This window comes from Tyto alba, unplaced genomic scaffold (genome assembly GCF_018691265.1).
Source record: "Tyto alba isolate M040663 unplaced genomic scaffold, T.alba_DEE_v4.0 Super-Scaffold_19, whole genome shotgun sequence".
Lineage (NCBI taxonomy): Eukaryota > Metazoa > Chordata > Aves > Strigiformes > Tytonidae > Tyto > Tyto alba.
Window position 1 is genome coordinate 3869427 of NW_024881281.1, and position 14304 is coordinate 3883730.

Here is a 14304-nt window from a genome sequence, read left to right on the forward strand (position 1 = left end):
CAGTGTTTCCTAAGACCCAGATTCGCTTAAAAGATAACTTGCTTTTCCCATTTTAAGTGAAAAGTTTGCCATGATGAGAACAGGCAGAGAAACAGAAATAAAATACATAAAAATGTGCAACATAACACTCTCTTATATAATCCAATCTATTGATGCAACCCAGAAAAACATTTCAGCTATGATATCAGGGTCTGAATCCTTCATATGAGTAACTGCAACTTCACTCAAGTTACAGGCTCCAAATTTTTGAAATTATTTATTGCTTAACTGCATGCTGTATGAGACCTGACAGCTGCAAGATCATCTGTGATGCAGACACCTTTTCTGAAACCTACCTTTTACACCAACAGCTTTGAAGTACATGAACATTTACTGCTAGCATTTAGAAAAGTAGTCAACCCTGCAGCTGATAAAAGATAGCCCAGTAATATCCTATTACTTCTCTTTAAAGGACATTAAAATTATCCAGGGCTAGAAGGTTGATCAGGAAGGCATCTATTCACATTGCAAATATACACGCCACTGTTGGCAGTGTAAGCCATCACTACTTTGCTAATTCAGGAATTTTTGTGTATTGCTGGACACAGAAATTATGTACATAAATTAAAATTGGTTAAATTTTATAAACCAAACCTTACCCACATACAGGCCTCCAGCCTGACTTTTGAGATGATAGCCCATAAAGAGATGGATCCTTCAGTCGTCTCCTCATCAGGGCAGATAATCTGATCCGGGTAAGGAGGCTCAGGAAAATTAACTGAATTACATTCATATGCAGCAAGAGTAACTGATGCTATGTGTGGACCCTGAAAAAAAACACAATTTCAAATGCATTTAATGTTAGTTATAATGAAAGTTAAATTTAAAACCCCCATATTTGTCCCTGATGCAAAGAGCTTAGGCTAAAACTTAGTATTTCTCACTTCAGCCATTAATAATCACCTATATGTAAAATGTTGGGGTGGTTTTTTTTTCTTTTTTACACCATCTGAAGTGCAATGTTGAGCTAATAAAGGTCTTAAAAAATGTCCTTCTTGTGAACCACTAAAAACATTAAGGAGCCTTTCAGCTTCTGCCATGCCATTGTACAGTAGTGTGAGGTTGCCAAGGAGAAATAAGAATCTTTACTTCTAAAAAAACAGGAAAATTATCAAAACTTTAAAATGTTCTCTTAAAGATATTTATGGCCTACAGCTTTATTAGAGCAGGCATTTTCCCTACTGTTGCGTTTAGAGGATGGAGGCATTTAAATTCTATCTTTTTTTTTTTTCTTTTTTTTTTTTTTTTTTTTTAATAACTGGGACTTTACAACATCTACAGTGGACCTTCTTAACTTTTGGATCTTTCTCCAAAATACAGCTGCTTAGTTTGTGTCAGTTTTTCTGCGTATACAAGAAAGTGATGTTACTGCTGTTTGCCAAAAATGGTTTGAAATAGAATTCAAGAACTTAAACGTTATTTAAATGCCATATAACTGAATTACTTCTAGACTCCATCTTACATTAAAAGATTATTTTGGACAGACCTCCAAATAAAACTAGCATAAAAATCTACTCAAGAATCCAACTGCTACATACTTAAAAAACCTGAAAGAATTGCCATTATTTTAATACAAAAGAAGTGAGAAGCAATTCAAATAGTCTATGGCCTGAACACTAGATGTTTAAGCTAAAAAAGAAATCACTTAGCAAAAGGTCAGGGAAACATTGTCTGGGGAAGAAGGGGGGGGAAAAAAAAAGTAGTACTGAGTTAAACTAAGGTCTTTTCATAAAGTCATAGATTTAAATAAATTTTAAAGCTTTCTTTACTTGCAGAACAAATCACACAAACCTTAACTTCTGCTATTAATTATTTGATTGGTTTTGACATCATGTTGGGAAACATATTGTCAACAGTTTTCTTCTACTTTTTTTCCTTTAAATGAGTCATGTTTTATTAGATCAATAGGGAGCCTGATAGCCCCCACCCAAATCAAAGCTAAATTTATTACAGAGTAACGACAGAAAGCGTGGTAGACCTCAGCACTGCCAATCCCCTGCACAAGGCTTCCAAAGCTCACTTTGAAATGCAGGAGCCTGAGATATATTCAGGGGACCCTGCAGGCTTCATTTGCACATTAAAGGGTGAAATTCCACAGCAGGTCTCACACAAAAGGTAAAGCTCCATTGCTTTTTCTAGACTTGTTGGGAAGATTTTAGTTGGGTTCACTCAAGTCAACATTTCAGGTCCCACTGAAGAGACCAGAGCACTGGTTTTATGCAATTACACTGATACTGTAATTTTTTAGTGGCAGCAAAATAAGAATGCTAAAAAAAAAAAAAAGTTATGTTTTTCTGACTACTGTTGTCATATGTAAACAATTCAAAATAAATTCTTCTGGTATGTAATTGGTAAAAGACAAGCTGCTCTGATACCAAGCAAATTCTTTTATTTATTCCTTGTTACTTTACAGGAGACTAATTCATAGTGCTTTACTTTGGATTATACGAATACATAGATGCAGCCTGCTGAGATGATAAATGAGGCACAGCCTCTCTCTCAAAAAAAAAAAAAAAGTGCATTGAAGTAAAACTGAAAAAGAGGGGATCCAGAAATTGATACACAAGAGTGATTTTGATATGGAAGGAAGAGCAAAGAATGAATGAATGAATCAATGACTAATAACATATAATATTGACATTTCTATAAGCCCCAATGACAATGAACTCGTAGCAACTTCATCCCTGTTCCCAGCAGCTTCATTTCTGAACAAGTAACTTATCTCTATTTTACTCACCAAGGACAGATACAAAGAGAGAGTTGAAACTCTCCTAAAATTGTAAAATACATTTATGGCAAACCTGGGAACCTCTTTCTCCACCATACTCTGAAACTTAGGGAATTTAATGCCATCTCCTGCTTGCCCCTCCCCAGTCTGACAGCTACCTTGGGACAAAAAAGGTGTCAAGCCATCTTCCTTACATGAATGCCTTTCACCTGTAGAAATTTGCGAGAAAATTCTCCTGAATAGCAAATTTGCATGGAGGAAATCCCCCCCCCCTCCCCGTACTTGAGTTGTAAATGACAATTTCCTATGTTCCCTTGAGAGTACGGGTAAGGTCCCTGCCAAGGCAGAGAGATACGGTGTGTGAATCAAGAAGTATGGTTTTCAGTTCCACAAAATTTGGAAGCCATACCACACTACAATGTAACTACAGCCAGCTGTGTTGGGAGACTGTTAGTTTCAGTTTTATAATAGTAAGAGACAAATTTAATCGCTACTATAGCGAGGCCCCCACCCCTCTGCAAGGTTTCAGTGATGGCATTACCAGTGTTTCTTCTCAAACTGCACACAGGGTGTGTAAAGAAGACTGTACAATCTCAGGAGAGCAAGCAAAGACAAAATGCCTAACTGGAACCCGCCGCACAAGCTTCTTGCCATGAGCAGCTTCTCTCAACAGAGTTGCCATCCTTGAAATGGCTTAATGGTCTCAAAACATTGCCTCCTGTTAAGGGAGCTCTCCCAGTCTCAACAAATGTCTGCAAAAGGAAAAATTTTACAAGAAGTAGCCAATGGAAAAAAGGCATTTCACAAAGCAGCTGTAAGCGGCCAACGAGCCACCTGAAGACTACGCCAATTGAACATAATTCTTCCACTGCAATGTAAACAATTCTATAATGGAAAAAAGTTGGAGTTATGGAACCCACAGAAGCCACATTTTAACTGGAATAAGAAATAAAGCATAAACGGTTCATTTAGAGTGATGAAGTGTGGAGTACTGGAACTGAGAGCGAGCCAAAGGAAAGCAGAACAATCCTGTGTCCTCCTGTGGCAGCAGAGCCCAGCTGTCCTGCTAGTCAAATGGACAACGTCCCACAGCTTGGCAGGCTGCACGCAACATCTCTGACATCTGCTTTTGTTCTAGCTCTGCTCTGAAAGCGTACATAGAGCATTATACTTTCACAAAGCCGTGGTTACCAAGCACCTCAAAACAATAGTTGGCTAAACAGGACCATGGTTGCAATGGGGGGGAGAGCGGGAGGGTCACTGGATGTTTCATAAGAGAGGTGCCATTTTGCTTTATATTTAGCAATAGTGATGGTTTAACTCTGAATGGGGCGGGGAACCAACTTCAAATGGGCTTTAGGTGCCAACTTTGGAAAATCTCAGTCAATATACACTCGTATGTTTTCTCTGTATTCCTCTCTGTGCCAGAAGGATTAATTCTCTTACAATTTTTTAATCCTCTTCACAAATAATACCTCCTCTACCCTCTCCTCCTCCTTCTCTGTGTGGGGCCGCAGTAAATACTCAGTGTTCTGCCTCTCTGCAATAGCTCAGTTTATTTCAACACTTTAGGAAAACCTCTAAGATATCCCCTCTTTGACTCCAACTGCAGCTCTACCTTTGAATAGGGCATTTGCAAAACTATTTCAAACCCTGTCATACCAGACAACAAATACTAAACCCGGGCGATTTAGTAGACACACTGCTTGCCAAACCAGGAAGAGTCACTGAAATTCAAGGCATGTAAGATCCTGAACACCAACCGTCTTCCCCTCACCCTCTTCCAATAATTTTTTTTTTCTTTTTTTTCCTTTTAAATTGCAGGAGGCACTAACAAGGGCTAACAGAGAAGAAATTGAGAAACATTCTGCTGACTCGGGTAAGAAACATTTGCTTGCCACTACTGACGACCAGAAGGAGCCTGTGGTTAGGCTGGAATGAGATTTGTTAGAAATATCTGTACAATTTACAAATTAAACAAGACAAGATCTGGTCATCAAGATCAACTCAACATAAATCTGTTTTTTCAGCAATAGTAATTTAGGGGAGTTAGGAAATCCCTATCTACACAACCCTAATGCCTCATAGAAGGTAACCTCGAACTCTTGAACTCACAGGCCTTCAGAGAAGTTTTATTTCAATGATTGAAGGCACCCAACTTAGAATAGACACTGCTAATCCTTAGAAATAAGTTACTTTAAATGCTGCATTATGTAATTTTTAGAAGGTATAATCTTTTTATCTATAGTTTATGCTTGTAAATTCATCAGTGCAAGTAGAGACAGCAGGCACATGTAAAAAAAAAATCAAGAAATTAAAATACTTAAGAACATGCTGATATGTATAACTCTTACAACAGAAAAGTCTTTATCAGAAGGAAAAATGCCTGAATATCCAATTAAAAATGAATCCTATTTTTACATTATTAATCATTCTGCGCACCTAGACTGTGAACCCAAGTAAAGCTATAAACAAACTCCATACCAAGTGTTGGTTTCTCACATGCTCCTTTACAGAACAGCCATCCTGCTGAAGTGATACAAGCACAAGAACAACTACATCTAATTTTAACCTTTTATTTTGGGGAAGATATAATTTTAGACTGGTCTAATTTAGAAACATTTCACAAAGAAAAGTGATACGTCTGCCAGCAAGAAAAATATTACACTGAACTCATTGCTGAACTTAAGGCACTAAAAATCTGTTTTCCTCCATGGATACACCGCTCTTCATACTGGGTTCAAGACTCAGGCCTTCCACAGGGGGGAAACATGTCATGCTATATTTGATTAAGATAAATTGGAAAAACAAAAGCTTGCTTCTCATGGGAAACATCCTGCAAGTGCTGCCCTAGGCTGCGACTCATCTCATACTTATCTATGAAGTCATTACACCTCTCAAGAAAGTAACACCATGTTACAGCAACTTTTTTTATCTTCAAGCGCAGTGGACAACTACCCACACAGACAACTGCTCTGTGATTAAGAGGGAAAAGCTTGATCTGGAGGTGGCTAGTAAATATGTCAATCTAGTCTGTCTGTCTGCGTTACAAGATTAAAACGTCTCGTGACTGTATATAATGTCTGGTATGCAGTGCTGGCTGTAAAACAGGGCTCAAGGAAGAAGGATCCAGTACCTAGAGCATCCTCAAACTGACACAAACATCCATCAAGCAGTCAGGGCTAGTTTTAGCAGATCGTCACGGCATTTCAAACGATGTATTAATTTTACAATCATGTGTCTGTTAGCAAGTTTCTATTCCCACTTCAGTCAAGCCTTGCCCCACAGTGCAGAGCTGGTGGAAACCCCAAACAACGAGCCACAAGCTCTGAATATGACTGAACAAGAACCACCGAGGGAGCAGGCACATGGTACTGCCACATGTAACAGGGCCATGTTGCTACTTTGAGGAGTAACATGAAAAGCAGATGTTTTGTAAGGCTGTGCGCACGCTACTTTCTATAGGAGCAAACAGACTCATGTCAGGGAAAGGCGCGACTGGAAGAATCCAAGTTTATACCCTGTTGCTGACAGAAGACAAAAATAATCTGCCAGCATTCTCTCTTTTCCCTTCCCTAGTCACTCATTTATTACTTCTGAAGAATAAATCACAGCATCTATTCAAATTGACACTAGTAGCAATGATTGGCTTTAACATCTCCTATCAGAGATCATCTTGCACTGTTATCATTATTTCCAGCCTGTTCAAGTGACATGAAATGTATAAAGTTCAGACTGTGCATAAAAAAAAAAAAAAAAAAAAAAAAAAAAAGGCAGAAACTCCAAGGGAGCAAGTGAGGAGGAAGCATAATGTGACCTCCCAGCAGAGTTACAAGGCACAGAACCAGTGACAGAACCAGTGACGGGGAAGTCAAGAACAGGTAACTAAAACAAGGAATCATCATCTAAAAGGTAAAGTCCATCAACCTTCAAAAGGAAGAAAAGGTTACATCGATCATCTCATTAATTCCTCATGTTTGTACAAGTTCAAATCATTACACTCAATATAGCTTAAATATGAACACGACATCAATATTTCATGGACTTCTGACAATTCGAAGCAAGGTAGCTAATCCTGCACAGATGGAGGTGCTTCACAGTAGCTGTTTATTGCCACAGTTCCAGCTTTAGATAAACCATCCAGACCCTGACGTACACCACTCTCAGCAGCACTGGAAGCCACACATGGAACTCGTAGTCACACCGTTTTGGGCTCTGACTCATGAAGTTTGGCAATTCATGGCGGGGCAATATGGGAGGTTATTGCTTTCAGCTGTTCCACCAGCCCCTGCACCAGAGGTGCCACCCTGGGAGCAGGACACCGGGACCCGCAGCCTCTGCTCGGCAGTTGCCAGGCTGGTGCCCAGGAGAACTTAAACCACCATCAGTTTCCAGTCACGTTAACGCACCAGACTGGGGGCTTGGGGCTCAGTTCAGAGTCTCCCAGACGGAGCTGCAGCAGTTGAAGGGATTGTTCTTCCACAGCATAATCTAAACCAGAGGCGCTGGTTTTATTCTCTGCAGGTATCTATTGGTATCTGACACATACAACAACAACGTGTGCACTTGGAGAGACTAAGACTCCAAAGGAACATTTTTCTCCTTGAAAATACCATTTTTAATCTCAGATTTTTTAAATGCAAGCAAGCCACCAGAAGATTTAAGAAACACCCAGGCTACACAACTAATCTGGCGGCAGTGTCCAGTTTAATTCGTTGGACCCTTCCAGTTCATCAGTGGATTACTAATATCAATGCTGCAGTTTCAAGCAGAACAGAGCCCATGTGAGCTGTAATCAGGAGTTCCCAGCAAGACATGGTTAGCAAAAGTGATTATTTTAAAAAGTTATATGTTGATTCAAGTATTCCAGGATGTTTCAGTTCATTGTAGCAAGCTTAGGACAGCTGGAGGAAGTAGGTTTAAAGGCATGAAGGAAACAAATGAGAGAGTAAGAGTCACAAACAACCCTCACACAAACAGGATCCATTCCAACTTATTTTAGAATTAATTTCTGTCTTCTGCACCCATCACGTAGTTTTCTTTCAACTACCTTAACAAGTCAATAGCAGTAACCTGAGCACAGATATTAAGACAAAACCGGTTTTTTATTACATTTATTTTGGGCTTGCAAGTTGACATGTGAATTGAAGAACAGTATAGACTGGAAATGAACACCTCACTTAAAAATAATTAAGCGTTGGGAAGGGGAGCACCCTCCCACCTGGCTGAGGTAGATCAGCTTTTGTTTCTCACTTTTTCCTTTACACACAGAACCCATAGTTTTCTGGGTTGCTCACACTAATTTGGAATGATACACATAGAAAGAGCAAAAATTCTGCTGAACCTGACAATCACTGTGAAAATATTTCTGTATTAAAGTCACAATTAAATAAATGGAGAAAAAAAAAATTAGAGTAAGTTCTGCAGATTTCCAAATTTTCTGTCTACTTCATAGAAGTGGACTAGGGCCTGTTTTGTAAGCTTTTCTTTTTAGAAGCACTTTACTAATTTTATCAGAAGTCTCCTTACAAGCTCAGCTCCTGGAACCAGATAACTAAAAGGAATTAAGTTTGATTTTAAAAAGCTTTCAGTAGTCTTAGCAGGAAAAGCCTTTTTTACTTGTGGGTTTAGTTTTTTTGGTGTTTTTTTTTTGTTTTGTTTCTTCTTCTTTTTTTTTTTATTTACACCAACAACTTTAAAAAAAAAAAAAAAAAAGCTAATGGGTTCCTTATTGCACAAGGCGTCTGGATTTTAAATTTTCAGATTCTAACCTAAAACAGTTCAGATAGGGCCAAAACACAACTCATTTCAGCAGCAAACTACCACTTTCAGGAGGCCAGAATGTGACCCCTCACCAAAGCCAAACCCTGGAACCAATTCAGAACAAAAGTGAGACACTGAACCCTCAAGCCCAGATAAACTCAAACCAGCTCTCTAAAGGCAGCACTGTCAGTAAGGACACTGTCTTTTCAATCCACTTCTCTTTAAAGGCAGTTCTCTGTTCTTTTTCATGGCCTGAAATTATTGCCATACTCTTCCACTCTGCTACAGAACACCCCAGTAAGAATTAAGTGACAAACCCGCATATTACAGTTCTGAAAAAACTCCAACTCTTGTGTGACCTCCGCACACAAAACATTCCTATTGTACCTCACGTTTCCTGTTTGTGCTAGTCCACAACCCGGCCACCAGCAAAAACCTTTTCAGCAGTTGCTCCACTTGGCTCTATCAGCAAGCAAGCAGAGATCCATATTTAAGAAAAAAACACAAACAAATGCAAATAGCCAAAGCTCGCTCTGCACTTTTGACCCGTAAGGAATTCGCTTCCATTCATCCCCCACCATTACAGATTGTAACAGACCACGCGCAGGAGGGACATTTATCATCCGCTTCTCGCGCAAGGCTTTTCGATAGGCATTAATTCTGAGCTGATTCTGTTTGCCTCGGCCGCATCTTTTGCAATCATTCCATTTGACAGAGCTGAACTGAAACCAAGTCAGGAGGCAGAGCGTTGGGTGAGGATGGCAATGGTGGCGCGGTCCCAACCCAGCGCTCCACCTAGTGTCCCCCGCTCCCTCCGGCAGCTCATGTGTTTCATCTCGCCACACCAAACCAACCTCTCCAAGATGTACAAATGCAAGAAATTCCTGACAAGCTACCCTCAGTCATCTTCTTTTGGTAATTAGGTGATTCATGCCATTTATATTTTAATATACTATCCATAGAAGAGAAAACATCCTGGGACTAAACGCTGTGCGCTGCTAAAAACAGTATTTAGAGTCATTAATCATAATAGTTCTATTTCCTACAGAACCACATCATGATTACTATTTTTAAAATGTTGTTTTTAAAGAATTGTGAAAAACCTTTAATGGACTTTGGGAAAATAAGCCAGCAGACTTGTTTTGAAAGTGTCAGAATAAAAAGGATTCTTGGAAGAGTGGCCTGCTTCCCTATTTCTGTGCTGAAGATCTGCTCCATGCCAGCCCTTAGCTTAGTGCCAGTTTGCAGCACCAGATTTGTTTCCCAAAAGCCATGTCAAATTTTACATTTAGTGCTGGCTCCAACTAAGTGGGCAGCATTAAACTAGGAACCAATACAGGAGACAATGTTCAGACCCTTTATGACACATAGAAAGTTCTTGAATGACAGAAAAAGCAGTAAAAAGCCTATTATCAAACTAACAAAATTGACTTCTCCCTCCTACACAGAGATATATGCAGCAAGAATGTTCTGGTGACCAACAAAATTCAAATCAGATGCAAACCAATATTAACCAGCGGTAGTAATATCCCCCCACACACCGAGACTGATTTAGACTGTGAAATTTACTTTAAGCAAACTGTTTCCAAGTAATCTCGGCTCACTCCAGGATCTCTCCTGGCACTTGAATTCATACCACTCCAAAAAGCAGCTGGTGAGAGATGCTCTGAAGAATCCAGACAAATGACAGTTTTCAACACTGGAAAAACAGCTAACCAGACTGGGGAAAGCAAACATCCAGAGTCATTCATATACTGCATCTATTGCATAACTACTTCTGTGATTTGACCAGCTAACAGGCTGTGCTTATGAACAGTCTGATAGGAAAACAGTTGTGTGCAGTAAGTGGAGTGCTATATTTACAAAAGATGCACCTGTGTCACAGCTGATGAAGTTCAGGCGCACTGTCTGAACAGGTGCCTACATGCCATCAATTCCTACCCGCTGGCCCTGAGTGGCAGAGACAATACTGCGAGCCTCAACAAGAGCTCAGCAGCACATGGGTGGGCCCAAGAGCATTGTTCTCGAAGCATGTAATTGCATTCCCAACAATCTCACTGTACATACAGATTTAAAATGAGCAATTAATTATAAGCAATTGTAAAACACTTACTGAGTCTATTCTCTATTGCCAGCAAATCCAGGCACTAAAGCAGAAGAGGATTTGCTGTTTTGTAACTTTTAATTCCTTTGAATCGATAGAAAAGTAAGTTTTAATTACATTTCTTCATTATAGTAAAGTACACAGAACATGAAAAGTAGATATACAGTAATGTAAAAGTTAATATAGCAAGTTCCCCACTCAACCTACCGTATTTATACTTTAGAGGCAACTGCTGCACAAGCAACAAAGCAAAATAGTTTAAAACTCTTCCTTTTGAAAGCTGGAGCTCCTAACTGCATTGTTTCCAGATGGATTAAATCCAGAATACTATTCTGAAATAATTTACCCCTAAAAGTTGCACCAACAAAAGTTGCAGTTAGCACCCTGTGTTCCCTTTCACAAGGTGCAGGCTCAAACTAAGGAGATATTAAGCAGTATATTACTACACTGATAGCATATTACACATAGATATTGTTGACATAGCTGTATTGACAAGAATATTAACAGTTTAGATACTTAAAATGGCAACACAGTCAGGGCAATAAACTTCTATTTTTACACTCCCACTGCCATCTACTGGCTACAAAGCCACATGCACACCATCAAATTACAAAATTTTGTGTTCAGATAAGCCTTCAGTTCCCAAAAAGTGTTATCTGACCTGACTTTACAGTTAGGCTAATCACTAGGTCTTTCACAGGAGAAAAGAGGAAATGAATCCTTGCTTCTCTTTTCTCCTACATTTGATGCCTTTATGGAATTCCTACAGTGTAACAGAAACATGCTTATCTGCCTTACATATTTAAAGCGAACAAGTATTTCTCCTGTAGTGTTACACCTTAGATGTAATTAAACTATACCATCAACATTTTATTCTCTAACCACCTTCCAACTATTCAGTGCAATCTATCTTGTCTGGTTTTCCCCTCCTAACAAAGTTATGTGAAACTTTCTCTCTTATGTTCCAAATAAATACCTTCACTAACAACATAAAATTAAATTTCTTTTCCTAGGTGATGCACCTCCCTGTTACCTTTGGAAGGCTGTTCACCTCATATACATCCACCATAAATTATAAGCCAACAGAGAAGTTGTATTTTGTATATATGGTAGTTTAAAGTCAGCTCAGGTCATGGCCTAAATATATCCACTAGGTTCACATACCCCACAGGAAAACTTAAGCGATATACTATGAAATTTAATTTGTTTCTTATTAAAGTAATTTAGAACTATTTAAACATCTGGATTTTTCAATACAGAGTAAAAGATAGGTCAATTCATTCCACTTTCTTAGAAGAAAAAAAGAAGTGGTGTTGTCCTATGAAGACTTCATCTGACAAAATCATCTTGGGAGTGGCCTAGGGTATAAAATGACAGCACTCTTGCTGCCCTGTGTCAGATCAACATACAGCAGAGGAACACTATCCACTTTCAAATACAGTTTAGAAATTATGGATAATGCTTATTTACTGGATTTCTGACACGTGTCAAAATTAAAAATAGGAACTGCATGAAAAGTTCTCCAAACTGCTTCAGAGAGGATGTCTAGAAACAAGGAATCTTTGGTTAGAGGATATTTTAAGTTGACTCTCACTGGTTGATAACTTAAGAAAATGTTAAAAACCAGAACAAGATTAAAAGATATCATTTAAGCTGTTTTCTACTTGCTGATTTAAATCATGACCAACTTATTTCTGCAGCAAACCTGGAATTGCTTTCCTTTCCCTTCCTCTCTCTGTCCTGATGAATAGCTGGTGATCCCATGCTGCTGCATTTTCACTCCCACTGTATCCTGGCAGAGAACCCAAAGCGAGCCGAGTTTGTGAGCTCCCCTTCTTCCATCGCTCGATGCTGGTTTCCCTCTCCAGCGAGGCAGATCACCTCAATTCAGGACCGATGATTTTGATTGATTCTCCCTCTGACCAGCCCATGTGTCTTACTGCCCTAAGCTATTAACAGCATCATCTCTGCAAGTCAAAGATCTGTACATTGTCAATTCACTGCTGTCTAAGCACTATCCAGTGTTACATAAAATGTTTAGACACTGTGTTCATTGGCTTAACTCAATTTCCATTTCCAATCATTTAGACTGACAGCAATATTTTTGCCTAGAAGGCATGCACGCATAAACTTGTTTCTGTTTAGCAAGTCTCCTTTCTTCTGTACTTTCTGTCTCCACAGTCTTTAGGAGAGAAGCTACACTAAGAGCAAGTCTGAGACTACTGCAAATGCAGCCCATACAGATGCCATTTGATCTAAAAGGCTTTGCTCTGCTGTGTGGAAAAGCACGAGTTTCTTGTTTCTTGTAGTGTTTTCTGTGTTATTGTTAATGATTAAAGCAGTTCTGAAAGTAAACATCTGTAATTGTTCCAAATACAAGATGACATTTGTTGCATAAACTGGTTTTAATTATTTTGTGGCCATGAATCCTTTTCTTTAATCCAGGACAGTGGTTTCATAAACAAGGAACTAATCCAATGGCCAAAAGCAAAACACACCCAAACATTTCCCTAACTTTCATAGCTAAACTGAGATAAACAACATTATACAAATTTTCAGAACAGATATTATTTTATCTTTGTAGGCAAACATTTTTCTTGCTATTATTTTCAAAGCAAAATTAATACAGACTGAACTTTAAAATAGTTGCCCATTTCAGCATTTTCTTCTAGAAAAATCATTTTAAGCCACTAAAAAAAAAAGCATGCTAAAAAATTTTAAATGGAAACATTTGAGCTGCACACACTAGAAAATGTTTCATTTAAATTAGGAAATTAGAGGGTAGAGCTTGCATATGTTGACTCATTGTTTCAACATGAGGATTAACAGCAGGCTAATATCTACAGGCCAGCAAAGATATAGCATACAAACTACAAAACAAGGTTATACAGTATAGAATATGAAGAGCATTCACTAGAGCCCAGAAGCATTACACTAAGTATTCCTTTTCCTTCCAAAGTACTTAACCTCTAGGACTTCTGGAATACTCTTTATTCACATATTTAAAAATAAGCAACAATTAAAATACTTGATTCAGAAAGAACATGGTATGGAAATATCCTTACCAAATAGAGCAGAAAGGTGTGGAGACCTGTTCCAAGTCCAACAGAGGACAGAATGCCTAATCCTACCCAGTAGGCACACCAGAAGAACTTTTTCTCCATATACCGCACATACTGAAAAAGAAAAGTCACAAAATTGAAAAAAAAAAAACAAAAACAAAAAACAAAAAACACAATAATGGTGATATCTCCTAGGGGAGAAGATTAAAGCTACAAGCAAACACAGATAGTTATCTGGATTACAACAACTGAAATAGAATCCTAGATACTTCTATTTGCAATTTATTACAATTGCAACACAGACATGTACAGAAAATAGCACACTTTCAAAAGAAAAGCCCACACGCCTTAGAATCAGCAAGTTTCCAAGGAGACAGATGAAAAAATCAGGTTCAGTAGTAGAGGGCTGAAATCCAGAACAGGCATACTAAGTGTAAGGAGTAAGCAGCAAGCCACAGACAGTGTCTACTGAAGCCCAAGCAGCGAGCAGACAGCTCAGACAATTGCCTGAACAGATTAAATAAAGGAATAGAATTAGCTGCACTCTCAGTTAGTCTGTTGAATGCTTTATCTTGGACAGGTGAGTAACCAGGTTTGTTACTTTTTAA

General features: G+C 38.7%; 1 protein-coding gene across 3 annotated transcripts in view; it reads right to left on the reverse strand.

Moving 5' to 3' along the window:
- VMP1 (vacuole membrane protein 1) overlaps nt 1-14304 on the reverse strand; it is a 71134-nt gene that overhangs the window by 41310 nt on the left and 15520 nt on the right. For all 3 annotated transcript variants that reach the window (XM_033004692.2, XM_042791329.1, XM_033004693.2), the window contains 2 exons: nt 13700-13810; nt 639-806 (listed from right to left, as the gene is read on the reverse strand). In XM_033004692.2, the coding sequence (XP_032860583.1) occupies nt 639-806; nt 13700-13810 (279 nt within the window). The remainder of the gene's footprint in view (nt 1-638; nt 807-13699; nt 13811-14304) is intronic.